At 55.9% G+C, this 26751-nt stretch overlaps 1 protein-coding gene across 3 annotated transcripts; it reads right to left on the reverse strand.

Moving 5' to 3' along the window:
- On the reverse strand, positions 1-26751 carry HS1BP3 (HCLS1 binding protein 3). Of its 3 annotated transcripts, none has more exons than XM_074341717.1 (7): positions 26622-26751; positions 21169-21334; positions 18357-18564; positions 16575-16791; positions 7169-7314; positions 5622-5757; positions 1-873 (listed from the first exon to the last, which is right to left on the reverse strand). In XM_074341717.1, the coding sequence occupies exons 1-7, from the start codon at positions 26651-26653 to the stop codon at positions 609-611; spliced, it is 1170 nt and encodes a 389-aa protein (XP_074197818.1). In that variant the 5' UTR covers positions 26654-26751; the 3' UTR covers positions 1-608. The 3 variants fall into 3 exon arrangements, with proteins under 3 accessions (XP_074197818.1, XP_074197820.1, XP_074197819.1); XM_074341719.1 differs by lacking the exon at positions 26622-26751 and adding an exon at positions 26226-26538; XM_074341718.1 differs by lacking the exon at positions 26622-26751 and adding an exon at positions 23255-23295.

Below are 26751 nucleotides of genomic sequence, written 5' to 3' on the forward strand. Positions count from 1 at the left end.
ATGGGAAGGCACCCTGCTTAGCGCCTGGTAACCAGAGATAGCTTAGGGTCACCTTACCCAGCCAGGCTCTTCTAGGCACCCTCGGGACCCTCCCAGGGCCTACAGGGCCCCAGAAGTCATGCTGACCAAAGACTCCAGGGTGGCTTGGTATAGGGACCCCCCCAAACCCCCCCCCCAACAAGTTGGCCAGGCCCTCCCTCCTATGTTGGGGCTGGCAGAGCTGGTGGGCACCAGTGGGCACAGTTTCCCTGCCCCGAGTGGAGCCTCCCTGGGCTCCCCCTCTCCCCGGCTCTCAACATCCTGGGGACAGGTTCCTGGTTAGCAAGGCATCCCCACATGCTCTCCCCTCCACATCCACGTGGCTGAGACAGTTTAGGCTCCAATTCCTATGGTGACCTCGTTCTCTGCATCTTGCAGGGTTCCATGACCCCACAGGCCTGAGAAAAAGGGAGAAGGCAGTACAGGGGACCTAGGACCCTGGCTTCCACCCTCTCTCCCTTGGGAATAGAGGTTCCAGCCCTTACAGGGCAAAGCCTGCACCTCACCCCAAGCCCCTCCACGGGAGAGGGCCTGCTGGCTCAGGAACAGCATGGGGGGTGGGGGGGCAGTCAGAAGAGGCTGGGAGTGGCTTGGCCAGGCGCGTCGTGGTCCCGGATGTACTGTAAGATGTCCATCTCGTCCATGGCTTGGATCTGCTGCTGCTGCTTCCGCTGCCCGGCCACAGCCTCAGACGGGCTTGCTGTGGGGGGAACAGCTGGCTTTCTGGGCAGCACTGGCTTAGCTGCCACTGGAGGCTTGGGCTTGGGCCTGGGCTGAGGCTGGAGTCTGGGCTCAGCTCCCAGGTTGAGAATCTGGTCCAGGTCCTCTTCGACTCTAGAGAACCAGAGGGAGAAGCTCTGAGCACAACCTCCTGCAAAAGGAACAAGGGTCCCCGGCCACGAAAGGCACCCCCCCACAACAGGGCACTGGGCCCAGCTTCCCATCTCATCCCCGGGGAGGAACTGAAGGGCAAGCCTCTCCTTCCCTGCAGCCCCAGGGCCCAGCATGAGCAGAGCCGGCACCTCAGGAGCCTCTGCACTCCTAGACAAGCTGTCTTCTTCAGGTGACTTTTCTTTTAACCCCTCGAGAAATAACAGTAACAGCTGCCACATACAGAGCACCTGCTCCGTGCCAAGCATTTTAGACCCATTATCTTGTTTCATCCACCAACAGCCCTTGGTGGGGTATGGCCCAATCTCTACCCCACAGACATACACATTCAAGTCCTAAGAGGCCAAGCCACCTGCCTGAGGTGACAGCATGTCACCAGGATGACAGGATGTCTGACTTCAGAAGCTAAGCTCTCATCCAGACCATATTCAGCCAGAGAAAGAATAAACGAGGGGCTCCAAGCCATTGTGGGGTGGGGTCTGCCTGCCCACAGTGTCCCCTGGTGGGCCACATGGGCGCTAGACAGAGCACACAGGGGGCTGCACTAAGCCTCAGCCAGCGCCCATCAAGACTGCACCACACCCTGGACCTAATGTTCCTTCAGCAGGTGGGACTGAGGGCTGCAGCAGGGTGATGGTCACACAGAACCAGTCCCAGGTACTGAAATAGCAGGAAAGAAAGGCAGGCCACAGCCCTGCTCTGCCCTCGGCCTGAGGGACCTCCTGCAGCAGGGACTCAGTTCCTGGAGACCAGATGCATAACGGAAGATCCATTCAACCCATCCCACCACCTGCCCATCCAATCAACGTTGTGCTGAGTACCTACCATGGCCAGGCATTTCCACATTCATTAGCTCATTTAATAATCACAAAACACTGGCTGGTAGTAGATATTAGTAACATTTACAGATATGAAAACTGGGGCACAGAAAGATGAAGGGCCTGGCCTGGGGCCCACAGCCAGCAGGTGGAGGAGCAAGGCTCTGAGTGTGGCTGGGTCACCAGGTGTGTTTGCCTTCCTGGGGCACCAATGCTCTGAAGCCCCTTCTCCAGCTTCAGGTCAGGGTTTCTCCAGGGTCCAGGGTCCCTCTTTCTAATCAGAGGCCACAGGCCCTCCAATCACACCTGGCAGGTGACTCTACTGGGTCTGCTGCCTCTGAGGACCCCATACGGACCCTCTGGCAAAGGAGCATCTCTTGGAGCCTCTCAAACACCTGCGTCCTCAGGGAGTTCTCGCTGGGCCAGGCCTCAGGACACCTGCTGCTCTTTCTTCCTGTCCGTCAGCGGAGGACAGTCACTCAGAGAAGACCCAAAGCAAGGAGAGCTGCAGAATATGTGGGCAGGGCCTTTCCTTTCCTGGGTCTTGGTGTCCCCATCTGTGAAGGGCCCAATGAGGTCATTTCAGGAATGCTGCAGCCTCCAGAAGATGCTGAGAAAGGATGACCTGATCAGTGCTTTCACCCCTTCCCCAAGCTGAGCGGTGTGCTTTCCTGGTCTAAGTGGGGGTTGGGAACGACACCCCAGACCATGTTCCCGGGGACACAGCAGCCTCTTCCCTGTGCCCCTGGAGAAACTGCACTGGCCAGGCTGGTCTGGAACTAGGAGAATGCAGGAGACCCAGGACTGGAGGGAAGATCTGATAACTGTATCCTGGGGGCTTTGGTAGAGTCACATGGAAAGTTCCCACTGAAATCCAAGGGCCAATTTTAGAACTCCTAAAGTGGGGTCCTGGGCCTTTTTCCCTAAACCCGTGACCAGCAGAGATCCAGGCAGGCTGCTGGGCCAGGAGGCCCCATGTGTCTAAGGGAATGTTGACATGCTTCATTCAGCCACGCTGGGGACGAGGGAGGGAGGGCACAGGCGCTGGAGGCAGAAGACCCAGGGGGCCTCACTTGGCCTCTCCAAGCTTCAGTTTCCTCATCTGCCAACTGGCTACAGCATCACCCGGCAGAGGTGCAACACCATGCACTTAGAAGCACAGCACAGCAGGCAGAACGCAGTTCCGTTCCTCATCCTGCTCCTCCTTCAGTGGCCTCAGACCACCCCACCTCCCTGTCCTCACCTCCCCATCTGTGAATGGGATCCAGCACAGAAACTGGCAGGGCTCGGTAGAGGCAGGAGGAGAGGGGAGGCACCTTCAGTCAGAACAACTCCCGGCCCTACAGGGCCTGGCAGAGGCCTGCATGAAGATGGAGGTGCCCCATACCACCCTTTCTGACCCCAAGGGGAGAATTCAGAGCCTCCATGGATGGCAGAGAAGTGAGCAAAAGGTGTTTCTCCAGTCTAGACCCAGAGGGACCTGCCCAGCCAGGCCTTCACAGAGTAAGTTCCAGGCAGTCCCAGGAGGCATCACCCTGGGATGGGCTGCCCATGGCAGCTCAGTTCAGATGGGTCCCAGCTCTCTTCAAGCAGCTGCCCTTCCTCAGGCTCCCCTGGGGCAGGTGCTGGCTCATCCTGCATCCTCCACTGGAGGCTGGATGCCCAGGAAAAGCTCAGAAGGACAGAATAATCCTCAAACAGGGGCCCTCAGGGAAATAAAGTAGCAGCTAAAAGCTTGTGTCAGAGTTCAGGATTTATACTGCTTGGCAAAGCAGTGACTCTTTGGAACTAACCAGAAACTGGATTTGCTCTGAGGTGGGAGGTGGGGCAGTCCCTCTCAGGATGTAGCTGGCCACACAGCATCCCTTTCCAAACATCTTATTTCCATCTGGGTTCCCTGAGGTCATGGCTAAAAACAGGTTCCACTGATGCAAGATCCAGTTCCCCTCTCTCTCAAGACCTGCGGTGTGAGGTCAGCCACCAAGGGGCTGGATGGAGGTCTGAAGACCCCACTCCTACTCCTCCTCCCCAGGTCCCTGCAGAGGACAAGACTTGGCTAAAGACCAAAACTGGGGTCCCAGTGCAAGAAGGAATGGGGGCTTCTCAGACTCCAAACCCTGCTCAAACGCCACTCCATGCTGCCTCGGGATGGCTGATGCCAGTGATGGAATGAATGGGCAATGAAAGCATCAGTGGATGAATGAATATTAGAAAGTTTTTTATAAGGAAGCCTGATTCCTGCCTGGATAGTCACAGGACACACACAAAGGGAAATAAAATATGGTTCCTGCTCTCAAGAAGCCAATTTGCTCTTCACCAGATGTCTGGTAGAGCGAACGCAGGGCCACAGGACTCCCAGAGTATTCTGTGGGATGTAGGAGGCTTTACAAAGGAGAGGGTCCCAGAGCCCAACTGGAACATGAAATGCTGTGTGGTGTCCCCCTTGAGCCACACGTGCCCACACACTAAAGGCTTGGAAAGCACTGGTATTGCCCTGGCCATCTGGCCACAGAAAACCTTTGAACGTAACACTTTTGAACACCCACCCCGAATTGACAGAACATGGGTTGGAAAGGGTCAGCATAACAGATTTAGAATAAATGATGCCAGGAAGGTCCCCCTGGAGCTCCCCAGCGAGGACACACTGAGTCCTGGGGACACAGAGGCCCCCTGGGCAGCTCCCCGGGGATGACCCTACTACTCTGCCTCCCTGCGCCTCCCTGTCACTTCTAAACCCATGACAACAGTCCCAGCTTCTCCCAGGGAGTACTGTTGCCAGGCTGTCAGGGGTGAGGACGCAGGATGAGAGTGAACAGCTGCTGGGGGCCGTGGGGAGATGTAATGACAAGGAGCCATCACTGTGACTCAGGCTTGGTGAGCGCTCACAGGGCCATCTCCTAGCCCGCGGCTGCTAATGAGGGTGCGGATGACAGCCTCCTGGGACCACACGGCCCGGCGCCATGTAACTGTTCCTGTAAAGAGACAGCTCGGCGTCCTGTAAATCGCCCAGCACAGCCTGCATCCCCGGGGCACGGATGGGGTGATGGAGGGACTCACAGTGCCGCGAGTACTGAGAAGACAGTGGCGCGAGCAGCAGCCTCGGGAGAGCCTGCTAGCCCTGGGGTGGGAGGCAAAGGCGATCTGCCAGCCTCTCCTCCTCCAGGCACTCGGAGTCCTGGAAGGGTGGGGAGGACGGGACACAGGCAGGCTGACCTGGGCTCCAATCCTGTCACTTGGGAGCTGTGGCCTTGGGCCAGTCACCTCCCTCACTCTCCATTTTCTATGAAACGAACATAATAGCACCCATGGGGAGTAGAGTGGGGGCCGTTGTGAGGATTAAGTAAGGGAACGCGTAGAGAACCAGCAGGCAGTTTGACGCGCAGCATGCGCGCTGTGGTTGTCAGCTTTACACGTGTTCTGTCGATCAGCCTCCAGGTGCCAGGCTAAGCCTCGCTGTCCGCTCTGTAAAGCCTGCCAGTGACCGACCACTGCTGGTACACCTGAGTTTTGCTCCCTGCAGATGACTGCATGCTACCAGGAGTCAGTTTTACTTGTTTCCAAACCTGTTTATGCCAGCTATGTTTGCTCTTGCAATTACAGAATTTAATTATTCTTTATATAATGTATTTGTATGCATGAAGCTCTCTCTTTCTAGAACCTGCTGAGCTGCTTCCACCTCCCCCAACCCCCTTTCACCAAATCCCCTTCACTGCCTCCTGGCTGGCTTCCACCCACAGGCTCCTGCCTCTGACGGGCCAGGACTCCCTCCCTCAGAGCCCAAGGATGGTGAAACCCTCCCACGTCAGGATGGGTCCCTGGCTCTGGCCAGGCCACTTTCAGAGCTGGCGAAGCATTGCTGGGGACAGATTGTACCTAAACAGGTCCTTGGAGGCCTCCCTGTGGTCTGCGCGGGACGTGGGCCCTCCACGCTCGTGGGCAGCTGGCAGCAGTAGGGGGTCACCCAGGGGGACGGCTCCGCCGAGGTCTGGATCGTCAAACAGTTTCAGGGCTGTGGAGAAGGCAGCAGCAGAGTGGTCAGAAGTACTGGCCTGTCCTCAGCTGCCTGGGGTGTGCAGGTGGAGACAGTCTGGCCCAACCTCCTGACACAGCCAGGGAAGAGGGAGTCAGCTGGTCTCTTCTGTCTGCAAGGCAGGGCACGAGAGCCACAGGACAGGGGCCAAGTGGGGGTGAGGGGAAAGAGCTCCCTGGGGCCCGACACACCTGTCTGCCTGCCCTGGCCGTCCATGCTGGGCCAGAGTCAGCTGATGGCATCACTCTGGTTTTAGATCCTCGCAGCCTCCCCACTGCCTTTAGGAAGAAGCAGCCTCTTCAGCTCACTGTCCCCAAGACCCCGGGCAGCTGAATCTCTTAGCTCGGCCCCCAGGGCTGCACCCCAGTCTTCCAACAAGTGCTCACTAAGTGCCAACCACCAGCCCAGGGCTGCCGCCTCTGGGATGCAGTGCTGAGCAGACACTGCTTGGACTGCAGCCCCTCCCTTCGAGGAGCCGGGGTCTGCTCCCCACCCTCTCCCCATCTCGACTGCTCAACGCTGCCCTTTGTGAAAGGTGACTGCAGCCTCTTCACCCAGAATATGCTTTTTCAGCAGCCCTGGCAAACTCCGACGACCTTCCAGGATCCAGCTCAAGCACAGCTCCTCAAGCTGACCCTAACCTGGGAAGCCTTCCCTGTGTCCCCACAGGCACTGACATTTTGCTCAGACCTGAGGCCCAGGCTACTCTGTAAATGTCAGGAGATGTCCTGTCTTTGGTGGGAGGCCTGGGGCTGGGACTGTGTCTTACCAGCCATGTGTTCTCAGGCCCTGCACAGAGCTTGGCCCTCAGTGGGCGCTCACCAAGTGCCAGCTGAATTCATGGATGACATCAGTTCCCTCCCCTGGACGGGACCTGGGCGGGGGAGGAAAGGTCAGACCCAGGGACGAGTGTGGAAGTCCCAAGGCTGCTCAGCTTTCCTGTTTCAACTCCGCACAGAACCCTCCTGTGAGGTCTCTGCCAGGGACACACAACCTCTCATTAGAATCCAAGTCACGTGGAGTCCCAGCGTGCTGCGGGGAGGCTGGTATCTACTCTCCACCTGGGGCCATCTGGCCACAGGTATGACGAAGGTACTTTTACATCAGTCACAACCCACACTTTCCAAAGCAACAAAAAAAAATGCCCTCTGCTTCCAAGGAGTGATTAAACATACAGCCCTGGAATGTTCCAGGCTGTGGGGACACAAGGTGCCAGACTAGATTTCTCCAGCAGAAAATCTCCATTGACTGAGTCTGTATCGTGTCAAAATAGGAGAAGGGAAGATTTCCATCCTGCTCACATGTGGTAGGTCCAAAGCCACTCACAGAAGTTGGTCGGGCCACCCACAAGACCCCGAGAGTGAAGGGAACACCCTGGGGATCTACTTACGGTCCTCTGCGGAGCCCTGGGGACAAGGCTTCCCGACTGGGCCGAACAGCCCCTCATCGGGGTCCACCTCCTCATCAAAGATGGTGAGCCGGGGTTGGGGTTTGGGTGTCATGGCCACTTCGGGGCGTTTCTTGGGTTTCTTGGAGCTGGAGAATCACAGACAGAACCCGAGGTTAAAGCTTCGCACAAGAGCCCTGCCGGCTGGCCTGGGTGGCCTGGCCAGACTCACAGAGGCATTGGACAGGCTTGAGCTGGTGTCAGGGAGGAATTTTCCAAGGCCTCAACAACGGAGGCGGTGAGACACTGCTCCTGAGAGCCTGGGGAATGGCGCTGTTAGGACGTGTGGGAAGAGCTGCCAGGCATCTGGATCACACAACCGACTACAGACGGTTCCCAGCCCCAAAGAGCCAGCAGGACTCGGGCCTGCCTGTGTGGCCGCAGGTCAGAGAACGTGCCCTCCTTCCGGGGGAGCGGGGGCCACTCGACCTCAGCGGTCCTTGGGGCCAGGCTCAGAGAGTCACCCCACAGCCGCTCAGTGACGGGGTGGATGCATGTGAGCCTGCAGAGCTCAGGGCCTGGACCCGGGGCAGAACGGATGGCAGCCCTGGTCAACGTTCCCTTGTTCCCCCCCACACATCCCCCCTCTCCTTGAGCAGAATAACCTCCATCATTCCAGAAAACACTTCAGTCCCACTGAGCAAACCCCGTCTCCTTCAGGGAACCCCTCTGACCACTCAGAGCCCCAGTCAGCTCTGCACCTCTCGGGTCCCTTTACGTCTCATTTACTGGCTGGCCGAGGTCTTGCTTTGGACCAGACGCTGCTGCGGGACGCCAGGAGGGGGCTTTATTTCCTGACCCACGTAGGGGTTACACGGTGTAAACCTTCAGGGACACGTCACTGGAAGTTATACTGCCAGTAAATAAATTAACTTGGTTTCATTTTAACAAGGTGATCCAGTCCCTGTGTTGATGCCTAAATTAGCCATTTAAACATTCCTGCAAACAACAAAAACAAGCTTTTAACTGGAAGTGGGATTTCCCGGCAACTGTCTGCCCGGGGGACCGTTCCACTGGACTAAGGTCACTGTCTGAGCTCAAGCTGGCAATACTATGTGGTTAAACTGTGCTGATACTGCAGTAACAATGGCACAGACTGACAGCAGGTGAAAACTGCTGCAGGGCGGCCCTGGGTGTTGCAGGGCAGGGTGCCCAGAGGCAGTCATTTCCACAGTCTGGATTTAGATGTCTGGTAGAATTTCGGGCTCCCAGAGGAGATGGGGAGAAGCTATGAAAGGTGGGGACTCACCTGCTGGAAGGCGGCAGGACCAACGCACCTCCATGCTCGGGGCCAAGGCCCCTGGGGGAGGAGCTCTGTTGGCAGACTGAGGAAACAGTGGTTCAGAGAAGCTGGGTGTCTGCTCAAGGCCACACAGCAGGCAGGGCCAGAGACTCAACGGCACCCCAGTCCCTGCTCTCCCTCCATCTCAGGTACAAGCCAGACAGACAGGCTCAAGCCACAGATCACTGGGGCCACGCCTCTGTCACGGTGCCACCTCCGGGCTCTGCCTGTGGTGCTGGGTGAGCTGAAAGGGGCCTGGGCTCCTCCGGAAACTACATCTGTGCCTCCTCATGCACCTTAAGGAGTCAGGGTGTCCTCCTCTCCTGGGACGTTTTCCTTTTGTTTCACAGACCAGGCAGACCCCAGGCAGCCCTAACGGCCCCTGGGAAGTGGGTACCACAGAGGCCCTGGCCCTCAGGACAGGCCAGCTGGTCGAGACCTGCTGCATCCGGACCCGCTGCGTCCAGACCTCCACGGCAGCCCTGGGAGCTGTTTGCATCTCTATGGACTCTCCTGGCCACTGGCCCAGCCTGGGGCCCGAGGGCTTTGCCCCACCACTGTCTCTCAATTTCCCATCGCAGCCGCCCTTTGCTTGGCCCTGTTCCTGGGTCTGGCAGGCGCTGCAGCAGTGAAGGGCAGAGAGCCCCCAGCTGTAGCCCCCAGGGTTGGTGGGGGGGCTAGGGCTGGGCCTCACCGTCCACAGGTCCACCCTGCTTGGAAACCGGCAGGCCTGAAACACCGGGTGGAGAAGGACATTCACATCTTCCCCAGCAGACGGGGCCCGTGGGGCAGGGGCTGGGGCCTTCCCATGGGCCAGAAATCAGAGGATGCACAGAGAGAAGGGAAGGTCCGAAGAACAAAGGAAGTGAACGAACAGACGTGATTAATTATCTCTGGAGAAGCCACACAGAGACTGCAGTGATTCCCCTTCTCACACCTACTTCTGGTTCGGAGAGCACAAATTAGGCCTGACTTTCCTGCTATGTGAGTTTTCCCCTCAGACTGGATGAATGGTCTTGTTTTTCTCCCCAGAGACATTTTTAATCTTTTGTTGTCTTTACTTGGAATGAAGCAATCCTACAGCACACGGGGCTGCTCAGACACCATCTGAACCCCACCCCACTCCACCTGGGCCGTCCAGTCTCCCCGAGTCCTCTGAGCCGACTCCAGGGGGGACAAAGAACAAGAGAAACAGGGAGCTTTGATGGCTGAAAGCCCGAGGGTCCTGTCCTGGTTGGCCCCAAATCAGTCCCTGGGGGCTCAGTGGTGTGCCTGGTCCCGAGCAGATGCTCAATAAATATTAGATGAAAGGACGGATGGATGGAGGGGTGGCGGAGGGATGCACAGACAGATGAACGAACAGATGGACAGACAGGGTAACAGTACATCTCTAATCCAGACTTATTTCTACCTCCTTCCCCAGGGAGCGGGGAAAGGGGGTGAAGAGAGGGGGGCTCCCAGCATCATCTCAGACAGAGACCCTCCACTCCATCGCTCCTCCTCCAAAGATCCCTCTACTAGCCCCTCGGCCCTCCTGTAAGGAGCCCATCCTCTCACCCAGAGCACTTTGTCTGACTTGGCGCTCAGTGAGCACATCTCCTGGGCAAGAACCTGTGCGGGTGAGGAGGGCGCAGAGATGAGGAAGACCTGGCACCGTCTCCAGAAGCTCACAGCCGAGCAGAGTCCCAGACACAGACTGGTAACTACCACACAGGGCAGTAATTACATGACAGCCGGAGCCCAGAGGAAGGAGCCAACCCAGCCTGACGGCTTCCTAGAGAAGGTGACATAGAGGTAAATAGTGACATGGGGCAGGAGGGGGGCAAGAACAGGAGACTGACTTGGGCAGAGAGACCCTCAGCCTCTGAGGGGATGTGGGAGGCGTGACTCGGGCACGACCAGGAACCTGGTCCCTGGTCCCCCGTGGAAGGTTTGCTCCTGGTCCACGGAGAAATGATCAGGGCCTGGACTGGGGGAGACTGGGAGAACTGGCAAAGTGCTGACAAATGTGGACTACTGAAGTGACTCGGGGGCAGAAGGGACATGTTTCGGATGGTGCCAGACTCCGACTCAGGACAGGATAGGCACTTCACGTGTGCGATGAGATACAGACTCCGAGCCCCATTCCTTCCCCTTGCTCACTGGTCATGTGAGCAGGGACTCAGGCTGACCCAGGGGCTACGGCCCTGGTGCCCCTCCATTCCCCCTCTCAGCTCCTCTCCACCCATGTCCACCCACCCGTCTGCAGGACACACCACCCATCTTTGCTGTGCCTGCCTCAGGACACACTACCCAGCTCTGCCGTCCTCACCTGCCAGCCCACCTTCTGCACCGAAGCTATAGAGAATGCCTCACTTCTCCCTTTGCCAAGGAAAGGCTGGTACAGTTAGACCCCTGCCACCAGGGATGGGGCAACTGAGCATCAGACAGAGAGGTCTGGGACGGACGAAGCTGCTGTTCCTGACCTTGTGTAGATTCCCACACAGCACAGGTGGCGTGAAGTGGGCAGGGGCTCCCTGGACGGGTGCAGGCCTGTGGAAGCGTGCTCCTGCGCTACACACGTGTGTGCCTGGACAGACATCAGCTCTACTGCTGTGTGTGCCTGACAGGAGGCAGCTGTCCAGACCAGGCCACATTCTGCAGGCAGGCGTGGAGCGCACTCGAGTGAGAGGCAGCAGGTGCCGCTGCTGACAGCTCTGACAGGCCAAGAAGCAGCCCTGCTCCACGGGGCTCAGTGACAGTGATTGACACGAGAGCATCCTCCCCTGCGGCCACCCAGGGGGCTTGTGTCAATGCTCCCATATGCACCTGCCCCCCACAGCCCTGGACCCAAGTGCACTTGAGCTGCAGAGGCATCTCCTAGACTAAACAGAAGACGGTGGATCCTCTTGAAGCCAAGACTCACAGACAACACGACTGTTACCTTCAAAGCCAGGGTGATGCTAAACCAAATACGGAAATCAACCTCCTTTCCAAGCATACAACTTTCCTGCTTTAAAATAAGGACTTTTCATTTTTCAAACCTTAACTTCAGTTTGTTTGTTTGTTTTCTCAATTAGGGAAAATTCTCAGAGTGCCAATAAACGAACTTGTGAAGTTCATTGCAGGACAATGTTATTTGCAGCAACAGTACCAGGCAACGGACTTCTACAGTGACCCGATCACAAGAGTCAAGCAAAATCATGGAGGAGAGGCATTCATCCCATGGTCCCGGGACTGCCTTGCCAGGACAGGGGATTCAGGGAAGCACTGGATAGAAGGATGAGCAGGGTCGGGAAAGCTGTGCTTCAGGCAGAGAATAGCCCTTCAAAAACTCTGAGATGGGAGGAGCTCAGCATATTCAGGTGTCCAACAGCTGGACCAGCAGGTGTGGCTAGAGGAGGAGGGTCTGAGGGGAAGTCAGGACCACATCCTGAAGTGCCAGGGGAGGTTCTGACTGCTCCCGAGGGAGGAGCACTGTAGGGGGATGCGGAAGAACCTGTGTATGACCCCGGGCCAGTCGTTTCACTCTTGGAGTGTTTCCTTATCTGCTCAACAGGAGTAAGGAATCCTGCTGGATGGTGCCCTACTGTGTGATCTTGGGAAAGTTCCCCAACTGTAACCATAAAGACACTGGATTTGACCTCTAGTTGCTTACAGTTTAAAGGCTCTGTCATTCCAAGAATGCAATGACTTGGGCGCTGCCACAAGGCTCCCGGGCAGCCTGAGACAGGGGAATGGCAGGTATGACCTCCTAAGACTCACTCCCCCAAGGAGTCAAGTTACCATTTAATCCCATCAAAGACAGCCAAGCAAGCCTTGTCCTCCAGGGACACAGACTGCAAGAGGCAACCCTCCCACCAACGGAGAGAGCTGGCTTGCTGCAAGCTTGACAGGTGTATAGGTGGCCTGTTATGCTGATATTTGCATAACAACAATAGGAAATGGAAAAGCCACCTTGCCATTTCAACTATTTAAATACCCAAGGGCTTCTTTACAGCAAAGTAAATCTGAAAGAGTAATAACATCATACAAAAGAAACTTCCTGTACTTCACCTCATTTTATACTTACAACCACTAGGCTTGGACTTTAATTTACAAAGAGGAAAACTGAGGCTCTGATAAGTTCCATAACCCAGCTGCTAAGTGGCAGAGTTGGGATTTGAACCTGGAAAGGTTGTCTCTAACCTTGCTCTGGGGTGACCACACATCCTAGCTTTCTCAGCAGCTTTCAAACCACACTCAAGATCCCTGACCCTCTGCAAAGCAGCCCGAGGCCACCTGAGAGGTGGGCTGAGGCCGAGGGGGCAGAGATCCAGTCCCCACTCCTGTCCCAACAGGGCCAATCCTGTCCCTCGGGAAGCTGAGGGCCGAGAGGGGGCTCCCTGGGAACTGGGGCAAGAGGTGGGTGCGGCAGTAGGCCGTGTGGGTGGGTAGGGTTGGAAAAGAAAAAAACTTCCCAACATAGGGCAATAAAATCCCAAAAGACCCCTTCACTGGAGTGGCACAACCAAGACCCCAGCAGGAGCTCTGGGGACCTTGCTCTGGGGTAGGCATCTGGGGAGAAGCCCAACAGAATAAACACTCCACACATGAACAAGTTCTTCATTGCCTGGAATAGCAAAAACCTATGGAAGACACCACAGTGTTCCCAAGCAGGGGCCTGGCAGTGCCATTTACAGCTCATCAGTCTGAAAGACTAGCAGAAGACAGAAGTCTATTTATTGATCTGGAAAGACTCAGTATGTAAGCTAGAAAAAAAAGAAACTTACGGAATGGTGTGCATAACATGATTCCATTTTAGTAATATATCAGGAATATACAAAGAGGATGCCTTCACAACGAAAGGACTTTCAACTGTGGTTTCAATTTTTCTATTACTAATTGTAAATTATTTACATTACAATTAAAAATGCTTCCAGCACAGTATTTCCCAGAAGAAGGCAGAACTATTATGGGAGAACTTTGTCTTTCTCAGAACTGTGAAGTCTCTAAAATAGAAAAGTTAAATATGAAAACTATGTTCCACAGGGAAAGTGATCATGAGGACATTAAGTGAAAAAGCAGAGTGAAAAAAAGACGTGTGCACTCTGTCTGCAGTTATGGGGATTGGACCAGGACAGGGATACACAAAAATCCCCAAAATAGGAGAGCAGCAGTGTTGGGATGGGCGGCGATGAGGGCTTTTAGGTTAAAAAGGCACTTTCTAGTGGTGTAGTCATACATCTCTCCCTAATCAGAACCAGGTTTAACAGACAAAGAAGAGTCAGGCTTTGTGCGTCCACCTTCCAGCAGCCCCAGAGTGGAGCAACAGTGCCCCACCGTGGCCACAGCAGGAAGGGCTGATGCCTGTCGCCTGGAAATGTGGCTGCTGCAAGAAGGGCGCTTGGGGGTGGCGTGGAGTGAAGCTGGTAAAACAGGGATGCCTCATCCGCACAGGAACTGAGGCACAGGATGGAGAAATACGCAGGCAAAGTGTAAGTATCCTGCAAAGAACAGAACGTTCCTTACCCAAGGGCAGGACTGTACAAAGAAGTCAACTGGCCCACCTGGGTGTCCAGAGGCCAAGGGGAAACCCTGACTTCAAGGTAGGGCTCCACCACACACAAGGCTCTGGCTAAGTTTCCGTTCAATACTCTCCTCAATTTGCCCATCTGTGAAAGGGGGATAACCCTAGGGCTCTGCCCGGAAGACTGGAGTCAAGGGACAGGGCAGGGAGGTGGCATCAAGTCCTGACTCTGCTACCTGTGTCTGGATGTATCTGGATGAGACACTTCACTCCAAATGTCAGCTTCCTCATACAGACTGGGCCTGGTGCCAGTACCGGCTTTCTAAAGCACCAGTTCCCAAACCAGACCCATGGTGGATCCTGAAAGCAATGACCTTAAAAAAAAAAAATGGAAGTGGAGTAGAAAATGTCTATTCGTGTAAATGCTAATCAGTTCCTGGCATTTAATAAGTTCTCAAAAAATGTTATTATTCCCGATGGAAGCGACAGCACTGACTATCATCACACTGGTCATTAACAGACTGGCAGAAGGTCAAGAGCCTCTGGGACCCCTTCAGTGCTCAGCTCTCCTTGGATTCAGGAAGGAGGCCTGAGCGCAGAGCTGGGGATGGCGCTGAGCGCAGGGCTCCTCGGACAGTCCGCACACCCCTGTCAATCTGCTCCTGGAGTGGGCAGGAAATTAAAAGTGGCCCCTGTCAACCCCGAAGAGCATTTTCCTACCCAAAAAAGGAGCTGCTTTGCTAAGCATGTCCTTCAGCCAAAGGCTGGCGCAAACCACAGAAGCCCATCTCAGTCTGGCACCAAGAAACGTGTGGTTACTCCGAACAACAGAGAGGGTGAGTTCAAACAAATATAGCCCAACAAGGCCCTCAGGTTATACAAAGCTGATAAGGAGTGGCTATTATGAACTTCTCCCAACATAACCTCACTGTCGCTCCCACAGGGCCGCTGTCCCTCCCAGGATGAGGTTGGCACAGTGGGCTGGGGGGTGGGGGTGCCTGACTCCTGGGAGCCAAGTTGCTGCAGGACCTCTGGCTCTGCTCCTCCGTCTCCCTGAGCTCCCAGATCTTTCCTGAGTCAGACTCCTCGTCCCCTCTAGGCTGGCCTCACGGCAACCCTGCAGCCACGTGTCCATGTGCCACCCCCAACATCCCACCAGGAGAGGAAGACCTGCGGGGGGTGGGCAATGCTCTCTGGATTCTATTTTTCATGTTGTTTAAGTTGAACTTGCCCCAGCTGGACTTCTCATTGGCTCTAATTTCTTTCTGGAACAGAACCTGTGAGACAGGCAGAGAGAATGCCACCTTGGGTCTGCCGTCTGACTCAGCGGAGGTGGTGGGGCAGAAAGACGGGGCCAGGACATCTGTGTTAACTCAGTCTTCACAACAGCCCCAAAAGATAGGTGCTGTCATTATCCTGGTTTTGCTGCAGAAGACTGAAGAAACGGGATAGACTGCTAGGATTCAAGCCCACGCAGTCTGGCTCCACAGTCCAGGAGACGATCCTGAGCTTGGTTTGATACCCAGAACCATTTATTTACCAGCTGCCCAACGTCGGGCAAGGGATTGGCCTCGGAAGACTTCAGTTTCTTTAATCTGTCAAATGGCACAGTAACAGCTGTTTGCAGGGTAGGGTGTCCATGAGACACGGTAGACAAAGTGCAAAGCACAATGCCTGGCGCATAGTAGGTGGTCAGAATCAATAGTTCCCACCTTGCTTCTTGCTCATTTAGGCCAAGAAGGGCCCCAGGGCAGCTGAGTCTGTCTGCTCCCCTCTGTCTCCTGGTTGGGAGGCCCCGCCCACACCTCAGCCTGTGTCCATCAGAGGGGCCTCTAGTCTCATCTAGCCCGCAGCCCCCTCCCCCAGCTCAGGGTGGTCACACAGTCGGGGCTCAGGAGCAGCTCACTAATTGGCTAAAATCAGTCAGAGGGACAGGAAAGGGGAAAGTACACAGTGACAGAATCAGGACACCAAGGGACCATCAAGACCGCAGCCAGCTTGTCTCTTCTGCAGTGTGCATGTGTGCACGTGTGTGCATGCGTGCGCATGTAAAGGGGACACAGTCTACCCCGGGGCTCACTCTACCTCCCTGCATCACAGTCAGCACCTTACGGTCCATGTGATTCATGGAGCCTTACAACGAGCTTGGGGAGGCAGGGCCAAGGTAAATGTTCCTGCTCCAAGGACAGCAGAGCCCAGCCCAGGGAGCTCCGGTCACGCACTGCAGGTCACAGGCTTTCAGTGATGAGCTGGATGGAGAACCAGGCCCCCTGGGTCAGGATCAGGTAGCCTGGGCTGCTGAACTGTTGCGGGTGGGGGGACAGCCTTACCAGGCCTCAGTGCAGAGGTGAGGGGGGACCACTGTGACGAGGAGGGGGCAGGACATAACCGGGCCCAGCCCCAAAGACCCAGGCGATGTCAAGGGTGAGCAGAGAGCCAGTTCCCTGAGCACACCAGGGTCCTTGGGGTGGTGACCTGGGGAGATAGGTTTTCTCAGACTCCCAGGAGGGAGGAAGAAGCTGTCCCCAGAGAGCCTGGAGTGGGCCAGATGGGAGTCCAGCCCAGAAGGGGGTACGTACCGCATGATGCCCAGAGGGTCCAGTGCCTCCTCCTCCTCTTCTGAGGACTTCCCTGCATCCTCGCCCCTCTGGCCCAGAACGGGTGGGCCCTCACCCTCCACCTGGTCCTGCTGCTGGAAGAAGTCGAAAGCATCCCCGTCATCTCCTGCTTGGCTGTCTGTGTCCAGGACAGAGAAATCTCTGCTGCTGAGATCCGCAGCCCCGGGGGATCTGGTGCCTGTGGAGGGAGACAGAGAGGGCACTGACATTCACCACCAGAGGACAAAGGGGCACCTCCCCGCATGCAAGCTCTTGTGCCAGCACCTGAGGCTGGGGGGCTTCCTGCAGATTCTGAGACCAGAATGGTAGATCTGGGTGGACAGGGTGTGGCGGGGGGAGCAAAGCCTGGGGTGCAGCAGTTACAATCCCATTCAAAAACCTTGTGAACCTTCAATTTCATGGAGTAAGCGTCATATAATAAACATTTTACAAGTATGGATTCATTTAAACATTGCAAAAACCCCACATGCGAGAACCTATTTGTACCTCCATTTTACAGATGAGGAAACTGAGGCACAGAGAAGCTGAGAAAGTCGGACAACCCTATCCTGCTTCCCCATAGCAGAAGGGCCAGGAGATGGGGAGTTTCTTCCAGCTACAGATGGTGGGGAGCCCCCTTACTGGAGCAGACACAGACCCAGAGGGAGGCAAAGAGGGGACGGTTGCGACCTTGGAACAAATTGGGGCAGGAGAGACCCTGGCCTGCAGACCCCAGTGGGGGCTGTGGACAAGGACAGAATAAAACTGGTGTTGCAGTCTTGCCCAGGCTCATACACTGTGCATACACTGGTTTTGTTTTTATTTCCCCACCCCATTTTTTTTCAATTGGCTTATCTGCTGTGAATTTCCTTTGGAAAAATTCCCATCTGTCTTGTGAAACTAGGAGCCTCATAATGGTTGGGAAAAGAGTTAAACAGAGTGATCCAAAGAGGGGAGAAGGTCAAGGGTGAGTGCCCAGCACCTCGGGATGGGACCCCCTCCCTCACACCCTTCACCTGCCCTGGGGCACTTGTGTGAGACAGGAACATGCCTGGTGTGTGCTGAGTTCAGCAGATGTGCTGAGTAGGGGTAAAGTGTCAGCCGTCGCTTCTACGGCACCTCCTGCACGGCAGGCCCTGTTCCAGGCACTTTACATGTGTCAGTTCATGTGATTCTCACAAGCACCTGCCAGCTGGGCTAGACCCATCGGACAGATAAGACTAGTGGAAAGACAGGAGGCTGTGGGACGCAGATGGCAAGGGATCGAGGTCCCCATCACTGGGTGTGGGGCTGCCTGGAGCCACACCCACAACCCTCTCAGAGTGGGTACAAGCTGAGTGACGTGTCCCCAGGGGCCAGGGAAGCAGCCTGGCTGTGGGAGCACAGCTTTCTCTGGTCCTTGCAGGTCCCCAGGCCTGGCTGGCGGGAGACGGAAGGGTGTGTGTGCGTGCGTGCGTGCGTGTGTAGGGGGAGCTCTGGATGGGGCTGGCCAGGATGGGGTACATGGGGTGAGATCAGGGAGAAGACCCCTGGGAGAGGCCTGCCCAGCACCCAAGCAGTCAGTCCTGGCGGGCCGGGTCCCAGGCCCCTTCCGCCCACCGCCCTGGCCTAAGCAAGGCTTAAGGCACATGTACGTGCCTCAAACAGCCTGGCTGAGGCTTCTGGGCTGCGGGGGCCTGCAGAGCCTCTCCCACTGCGCCAGGGCAGCAAGGCCTAGTTCTGGGCCGGCAGGGACCTCAGCGACGTGGGACAGAGCCCTGGTACCTAAGAACTCTAGCAGCTCTGGGCTGCCGGCCAACTCGGCATCCCTCGAGACACAGCGCAGAATCTCGTCAAACACAGCTCTCCTCTCCTGGATGTCAGACTCCCCAACAAACAGGACCTTCCTGGGGAGCGGGGGAAGGCCGGCCTTTGGGTAACGGCTGCTGAGTTTCTGGTAGAACTCCTCAATCTCGCTGTACTTTTTGGAGACCTGGAATGAGAGGCACACATGGTTTCTTGAGTAAAGAGAGAAAGAGAGAGCGCGAGCTGCTCCTCCACTTGTGCGTCAAGCTCGTGCTGTGCATTTACTCTGTGTGGGGAGACCCAGCGTGGTCTCTGCCCTCCAGGCTCCAGGTCTAGAGTGGAGGGAGCGACCACAGCACAGCAGGTCAGTGCCGTCACTGCGGTCTGTGTGACACGGCACGGGCTCTCAAAGAGTCACCCACTGTGCACCACACACCACCAACAGCCGAGCGTCCTCCCTCGCCTGGACTCCTCTGTGTTCTCCCCGCAGGCTCAGTCTGTCTCCCCAACTCCCCTGTGGGAGCATCGACACGGAAGACACAGATATACCGTCTTCTGCTCCCAGGCCAGGCCCACATCCATAGCACGCCACTGAAATGCTGGTGTAGCCGATGGGCTGTGGTGGGTCTGGACCCATACAGGTGAGGGATACCTGGCAATCCCATTGCACAGCTGTGCTGGAGCACACAGCCCCGGCTAACCAGCAATGACCACCAGAACCCCCAGCCTATGAGGGTTCCAGACGGAGGACTTCAGGAACCCCCAACGGGGAGTCATCTGGGACAGGGGACTGTGGCTTGCAGTTGTCTTCACAGGAGCTTTCCTGAGAACAGCCCTTAAGGAAAGGTAAGAGCATCCTTTCACAAAAGTGATGCAGGCTCCAACTCCTCATGGTCCTGAGAACCTGAGACTCGACCAGGTGGGGCCGAGCGCCCTCTGCTGGCCTGACTGCTCCATGCAGACCCAGCCACCAGACCCAGCAGGACCAGGGTTCTGGAAGCAGTGGGTCTTCAGGGTACTGGCAGCCCCGGGAGCCAAAGAGCTTTAAGTCTTGGGTGCCACCTCATCCTGGGCCCACATTCATCAGTGTTCCAAAGCAAGGGCTTCTATTCCCTTTAAGGAGCAGAAAGCAAAACGCTCATTAGTTTTTTAAAGCTAAATCATGAAACTGTGAAGAAATTTCAGGCTTCGGTTGCACCCCTAGATCCCACTGGGAGTAAATGCATTCTTTGCCCTCGCAGTGGTTCAAAATGCTGAGAAGCATCTCCAAGCATGAGTCAAATCTGGACCGCAGGACCCTTGCTCATTCTACCTTTATCTCACAATCCTGCAGCCTGCCTCTCCTGAGCACAGCTCTGGATCCTTCTATAAGAAGCCAAAGGTAGACACTGAACGGATGAGTCTGTGATCTTGCCCCTCCTGAAACGCTCTCCTTCCTTAGCTCCCTTCTCACCACTTGGCCTCAGCTCCTTCTCCTTGACTGTCTGAGGTGCTGGTGTCCCCAAGGTTTCCTCCTCAGCCTCCCCTCCACACCCACAACCACTCTCTGGGCAACTTCATCTGCTCCCAGACTTTCAGCATCACCTCCAAGCTGATGCCTCCCAAACCTGCCCTTTAGGCCTGACCCCGTCCCAAGTTCCAGCCTCGTGTCTCCATCGGGCCAACACTTCATGCTCGAGACGTCTACCTTCAACCTGGCCCTCCGCCAGTGCCCTTTTCCTCAGTCAGTGGAAACAGTCAGTCAGTCATGATCTCTCCTTCCCATCCATACCCTCTACTGCTGGCCTGCTCCCAGCCCTCACCTGGGGCACCTGGGTACTAGCCTCCAAACTGGGCTCCCCATTTCCTGCCCTGTTCCTTCCAATCCAACTCCACTCGCCACCAGGCAGGCCAGTGGGAGGCAAACAGGACCAGGTCATTCCACTGCTTAAGACTCCTCCTGGCCTGCCAGACCAGCCAGGTGCCCCGCCTGCCCTCCGTGACCCGGCTCCTGCCTGTCATCACCCTCTTCCTCCCCTACTTCCTCCAGGACGACACTCAGCTGCTCACAGTTCCCCACACAACACCCTGTTTTCAGCCTCTGTGCCTTTGCTTAGGCCGTGACCTTGAAATTTATTCCTAGGTATTTTTGTGGTGACTGTCAATGGGATTGTTTTCTTAATTCTCTTTCTTCTAGTTCATTGATAGCATACAGAAATGCAGCAGATTTTTGTATGTTGATTATGGGCTTGGCCACCAGGGCTGCAGATCCAGGACTGCATACACCGCCTCTCCTCTCCTCCCAGATCCACCTCCTCTATATGTTCCAGTCCGCCCACCTCTAGATGTACAGATGTGTGGAGCTGCTGTGGATGTTTTACTGGTTGTAGATTGAAGGGGAGAGACAAAGGGAGTGTCTCATCCACCCTAGTGCTGACATCTCCACCTGCTCTTTAAAACATTTCAGCCCTGGCCTTTTCTGAGAAATCTTCCAGAACCCTTTCCCTAGGATGGGTTGGGTGCCCCTTCTCTGTACTCCCACAGCCCCCCGCTCCCCACCGCCCCGCCTTGGGCTCCTATCTCCACCTTTATCTGTCTCTTTACAAGTCTGTCTCCCCACAGACAGTAAGCATCGGATTCACTTGTGTCCTTACCGCCAACATGCACTGGCAGGCACACTCAGGCCGAATGCTGGCTAGAAAATTGCGCACTTTCTGGTGCTACTTGTACCCTGGTGGCAGGTATGTCTGCCCACCTGGACCCCTGGATGCTAGGCACCCTCGGGAGCATCCTGGGAGAGCCCCCAGCTCACCAAGAACTGGACGACATCCTCGGGCCTGTGCTTGGCCGACTTGAACGCAGCCAGCCGGGTGACCACCAGGATCTGGTACTCCACGTGCCCTGACATCATCTTGCCCCGCACCTCCTGGTGCTGGGGCACCGTCAGGTCGAGGCCTGTGTGGACATTCTGAACTCGCCTGCCAAAGGGAGAGAAGGCAAAGGAAGCTCAGGCTCAAGTCAGCAGACTTCTCAAGTGAAATGCAGGCAGGGCCTCAGGGTGGCCTGGAGGGCCCGGGTGAGAGGCTGCTCTGCTGGCTGTCCTCAGTGCGCACAGCTCCAGGCCACCCGCCCCACCACATGCCAACCCTCACTCAGCCCGGCTCCGCAGGCCCCGAGCCTGGGCCCCGCCTTTGGGTTGCTCAGGAACAGAGGGCTATTCCCAGCAGGAAAACAGGTGATAGCAGAGAAGATGGAGCTTATGGAAGATCACAATTAGGTATCTGGGATAAACCCAGCGCAACAGTTCCTGCGGGATTTGTGCGGATGACATCCCCAGGGCTCTATTCAAACCAAGGGAAGTGACTCGCTCTGTGCACATGATACAGGATTGAAACCGCACCAGGAATCTGGAGAGATGCATTTTTTCAGCTCACCAGAGGGCAGCAGAGCCACCACAGAACCTGCTCAGCTGGGGGAAGATGGAAAAAGCACTGGATGCTGGGCTATCATTTGTTCTGGGGCCTCTGCAAGGCACTGATAAGGCCTGCTGTACCTGTACGAGGCTTTGAGAGGATACTCGGCAAAACTTTACAGCTCTTGGAGAATTTTTAATGCCACACAAACATACTGAATTGCACGAAGAGCCGAGAAGTTATAAAATGTTTCCTCTGAGGTGAGAAAAAGGTTATATTCCTATTCTACGTAAGGGTATAATGGAGACCCGTGCACACAAACACCTATGACAGGACATGCCGGGCACATTGTTATCAGGGTTGAAACCAGCTATGTGCTGGGCAGGACTTTCAGAAGACAAGAAAAGGAAGGCCCTGAGGGGTGAGGGGCTGCCGGGGCTAAAACCGTGCCTGGGGCCAGGCCCTATCCCCGTCTGGGACTATATCCCAATCCACCAAGTGACACCCTGCCCCCCAGCACTCCTGCCACACAGATTCCTCCCCTTCCTACGGTAGCATGAGACATTGTCACCGACATGATGCTGTTTGTCACCAACTGGGAGGACAACCCACCACATACCCACATATGAGGTGTGTACACACATTTACTAACCATACAAACCTCTACACACACGAGCATGTTCACAAAGCGTAAGGCTGCTAGACTGAGCACGAAGCACTCAGAAAAGCCCGGGCGACCCTGCTTTCGGGCAGGTGGTCAATGAGCCCCACGCACACGTGCAGGATGGGATACACCAAACAAGTCAGCCCACTTTTCCTTTTGCCAGTAACCAAATGAGTGTCCCTGGCCTTCCACACAGACCCTGCTGCTCCTGGTGCCGCACACGGTGTTACGTTCCAGGTGTTCTGTGCAGCAGAGCAGAGCTGGACTGAGGGTGAGAGGTGGGCATGGGAGCAGCCGGCACCCACGCAGGCCCTGTCCAAAGGACCCCACCTGTCTAAGGCCCTCCTGCCTCCCACAGCCCTACAAAGGGACACTACTGCTCAGGCCCACTTAAAGTCAGAGAAACAGACACAAAAAGGGAGTCACCTGTCCTTGGGCTCAGGTCAGAGGTGGAGCCAGGGTTCACTCTAGGCTGCCCCCCCGCCACTGCTGACCAGTGCTCTCAGAACCCACCCCTAGCAGTTCTCCAGGACCTGCATCCATGACCCCGCCCGCCACCTTTCCACTGCCCCTCCCTGTCCTGTCACGCCTCCCCAGCTGAGAGGCCCCCTGCCGCAGGCCTCAGCTCCCCTGCCCTCTGCCCTCAACTCTCCAGTTCTCTGCCACCTTTGTGCCCGGCAGCTGCCGGTGACTGGGATGAACTCAGACATGCTGACTGGTCCCACCAGAGATTCAGGGCCACAGCCTGCAGCACCAGGCCTGGCAACCCCTCCTCGGGCTGGACCTGGGGTTCAGTGTGGTCACTGCCACATCAGCATCACCTGTGAACCAATCCAGGCCGCTGCATCACTCTTCACTTTAACATGTCCTCCAGGTGACGCTGATGCACTGGAGCCTAATTCACTCTCTCCTGCTCCCCAAGGCCCCCAAGGAAACCTTTCCTGCAAAGGGTCAGACAAAATATTTCAGGCTTTGCAGGCCAAAAGGTCTCCATTTCATCTGCTTAACTCAGCCAGTGTAGAGTGAAAGCAGCCACAGACAGTACGTAGATTTTATTTACAAAAGTAAGTGGTGGGCAGGATGTGGCCCCCCGGTGTAGTGTGCCCACCTATACCCCAGACCGAGCTTCTCAAACTGTAAGTGCACCTGAGTCACCTGGGGATCTTGTCAATATGCAGATCTGATCCCGCAGGTCCGGGGCAGGGCCTGCGAGTCTGCCTTTCTAACCATCCCCCAGGGATGCTGATACTGCTCCTGGGACTACTCACTGAGTAGAAAGACACGGAATCCAAGTTGCCCGGGTCAGCAAACCCCTAGTGCCCATTCTCCCCCACCCCACTGCTTCCCACTTACTAAGAAAAGGAGAATGGTGGAGGGACCTTCCAAGCACATCCTGTGACATCCACAACTGGCCTGCATCTGCCTCCCCCGCCACTGGGGACCTACTACTGACTGGCTTATACCTGAGGCCAACCCCTCACCTACTCAAATATGTCGCTTCCGCAAGTCTCCCCTCTTTTCGGCGCCATCAGTCTCCCCTCTTTATGGGATCCTTCTCGCTTCTCTAACAACCAAAGCTGTCCTTTGGCCCAAACTTCCCCTTGAGCTACAGCTGCATTTCTGCTCCTCTTTCCAGCAAAACTCCTCAAGAGAACAGCCTATATTCGCCACCTCGAGTTCCTCTCCTGTTTGATCTTGAACACTTTCCAACCTAACTTTGTCCTCACTTTGTAACCGAAACTGCTCGTGCCCAGGTCGCCAGCAACCCCTATGTTGTTAAACGCAAAGGTCAGTTCGCTCTCTTCTCTTCCTCCAGCCGCACCTGACCATCACTCTCTGCTCCTTGAAGCTCTGTCCTCATTGGCTTCTGGGACCCCTACTCCCTCTTGGTCCCATGCACCCAGTCACTCTGCTCAGCTTCCCCGGATGTCCCCCAATCCCGCCCGGAGCACTCTCCTTAAACCTCTTCTCTTGCTCCACCCTTCCCCAGGTGGTCTTATCCAGGTCCAAGGTTTTAAATTCCATTTATGGGCCAATTGTCTCCCAATTCCTATCTCTAGTCTGGACTCTGCCCTCAAGGCCACACTCCTTCTCCCAGCTGCCTTTCCGACATCACACTTGGCTGTCAAAAAGCTTCTTAAAATGAATGTGTGCTGACAAATGGAGATTCGCAACTATCCCCAAACCTGTTCCATCCACAGTCTCCCGGCTCGGTCCACTACAACCTCACTCTTCCAGGAACTTGGGACAAAAGTCTCACAGTTAGTCTTAACCCCTCTTTCTTGTTCTCATATCCCACATCTCATCATCAGCAAACCCTGAAAGCTCAGTCTTCAAAATATAGCCAGAACCCAAACATTTCTCACCACCTCTGCCACCATCACCTCTCACATGGATCACCACCAGAGTCTCCTGAATGATCTCTATGCTGTGCCCTGCTCATCCACATTCTGCTCAACACAGCAGCCAAAGGACCTCTGTGAAATCCAAGGCAGGTCCCATGGCACTCAGAGCCTCACCTCAGCCTGGGAGCCCTGTCCTCACTGTCCTCTAGCCCCAAGCCCCCAGCTCTGCACCACAGCACCTAACACTCTCGCCGGCTCACACCATCACAGCCACACTGGCCTCCTTGCTGGTGCCCAAGCACCCTTCTGCCCCAGGACATTGGCTTTTGCTGCCCCCTCTGCCTGGTACACTCTTTCTCAAGATTTCTCTTTCATTTGTCAGGGATCTCTACCCAACCGCCACAATCTATCAGAAAGACACTCCTGGACCAAACCATATAAAACAGCATTCACAACTCCCATCACTCTATTTCCCTACCATTTTATTTTCCTCTGTATTACTTATCATCCCTGACACACCCTATATTTACCTGTTGTCCATCTGCCCCACAAAAGCTCTATAAGAGGGATTTTGGGCTGTTCACTCTGTATCCTAGAACCATTCACCAGCCTTTACCACCAGCGCCTGCATCTTAAGAAGCCTTGTCCAGGTGGGGCATTGAGGGAAGCCACCCAGCCCCTTCCCGAGCACCCAGCACCAACTGGTCTGCTACTGAACCTGCTTACAACTGCCAAGCGCAAACCCTTTTTTGCAGAAACGTAAACTGGAGCTCGGCGAGAGGAGGTGATTCATGGGGCATCAGGGAAACCTCTTCTGCCCATGAGGACACAACCAGCAACCACACAGAGGAGACCAAGCACGTTTTGACATCAGGGTTTACTTACAGAATCATACTTTTCTAGACCTGAAGCCCTGGGGAAGTTTAGATTACAACTGGAAAATAGCATTTATTTCTGTAAGAGACTGGCATCCTAGCCCAAGATTCTGTGTAGGGGGAAGAAAGGTGGATAGATGAAAATACTTGCAGTGAGTCACTGACAGATACGAGAAAGGGGAAAGGATTAATCCATATCCATCCCAGCATTTCCAGGATCCATCTTGTACTGGGTCCTCCAGGCCTGGATCAGGGTGGGCTCATTCTGCCTCCAGGGACCCTCCAGAGGCCTTTGCTGTAACTGCACTTTTCCTCAGCTACCTGTCTGAGCAGCTGCCACCTCTCCCCGCCCCTTCACCTGGTTAACCTTCAGTCTTTCAGCAGGACATGGCCTCGTTCCCTCCCCCCACCCCCATCGTTCCAGAAGCCTAGGTTACACCCTGCCCTATGTTCCCACGACAACCTGAACCCACCACCCCCTCAAGTAAATGTCCCCAGTGGGTCTGCGTTTATCCCTGTCTCCCCTGCAGGGCCGAGCCTAGCCTGATTCACCCCGTCCCCATGCCGCTCACCGGGTCTGGCACACGGTGAGCGCTGAAAAGATGCATAAGCAGATTTTCGAGCCAAAAAGAAATAAGGGCAGGTAGGCAGGAAAGGGGAAAGGAGAGCCCCCTGCTTTGGCCGCCTGCGCGGTGCCGGCCAGCTCAGGCCTCCCACTGGGTCTTGGGTGAGTTCGTTAGTCTCTGGGGACCTCAGTTTCCCCATCTGTAAAACGGGGGGCACTCGCTGCCGCCCGCCTCTCCCGCGGGGCTCTGGAGGCGCCGAACCCAGGTCAACGGCCAGCGCGCTGGGCGGCGGGCGCGGTCCCGGGCACCGGCCACCTCCGCCGCCTCGTCCGCCCCGGGAGCAACGGCTACGGCTCCGGGGCACCCGGTCTCACGTCGCGCGAGACGCGGGGTCTGGCTCACCTGGAGGTGACAAGCACCGCCGGGGACTGCATGACGGCGAGGCTCCGGGCGGGGCGCGCGGTCACGGGACTCTCAGGCGCCGGCGTCGCCGTGTCCCCGCCCCGCGCCCCGCCCGCCCCGGCTCCGGTCC

This window comes from Camelus bactrianus, chromosome 15 (assembly GCF_048773025.1).
Source record: "Camelus bactrianus isolate YW-2024 breed Bactrian camel chromosome 15, ASM4877302v1, whole genome shotgun sequence".
NCBI lineage: Eukaryota > Metazoa > Chordata > Mammalia > Artiodactyla > Camelidae > Camelus > Camelus bactrianus.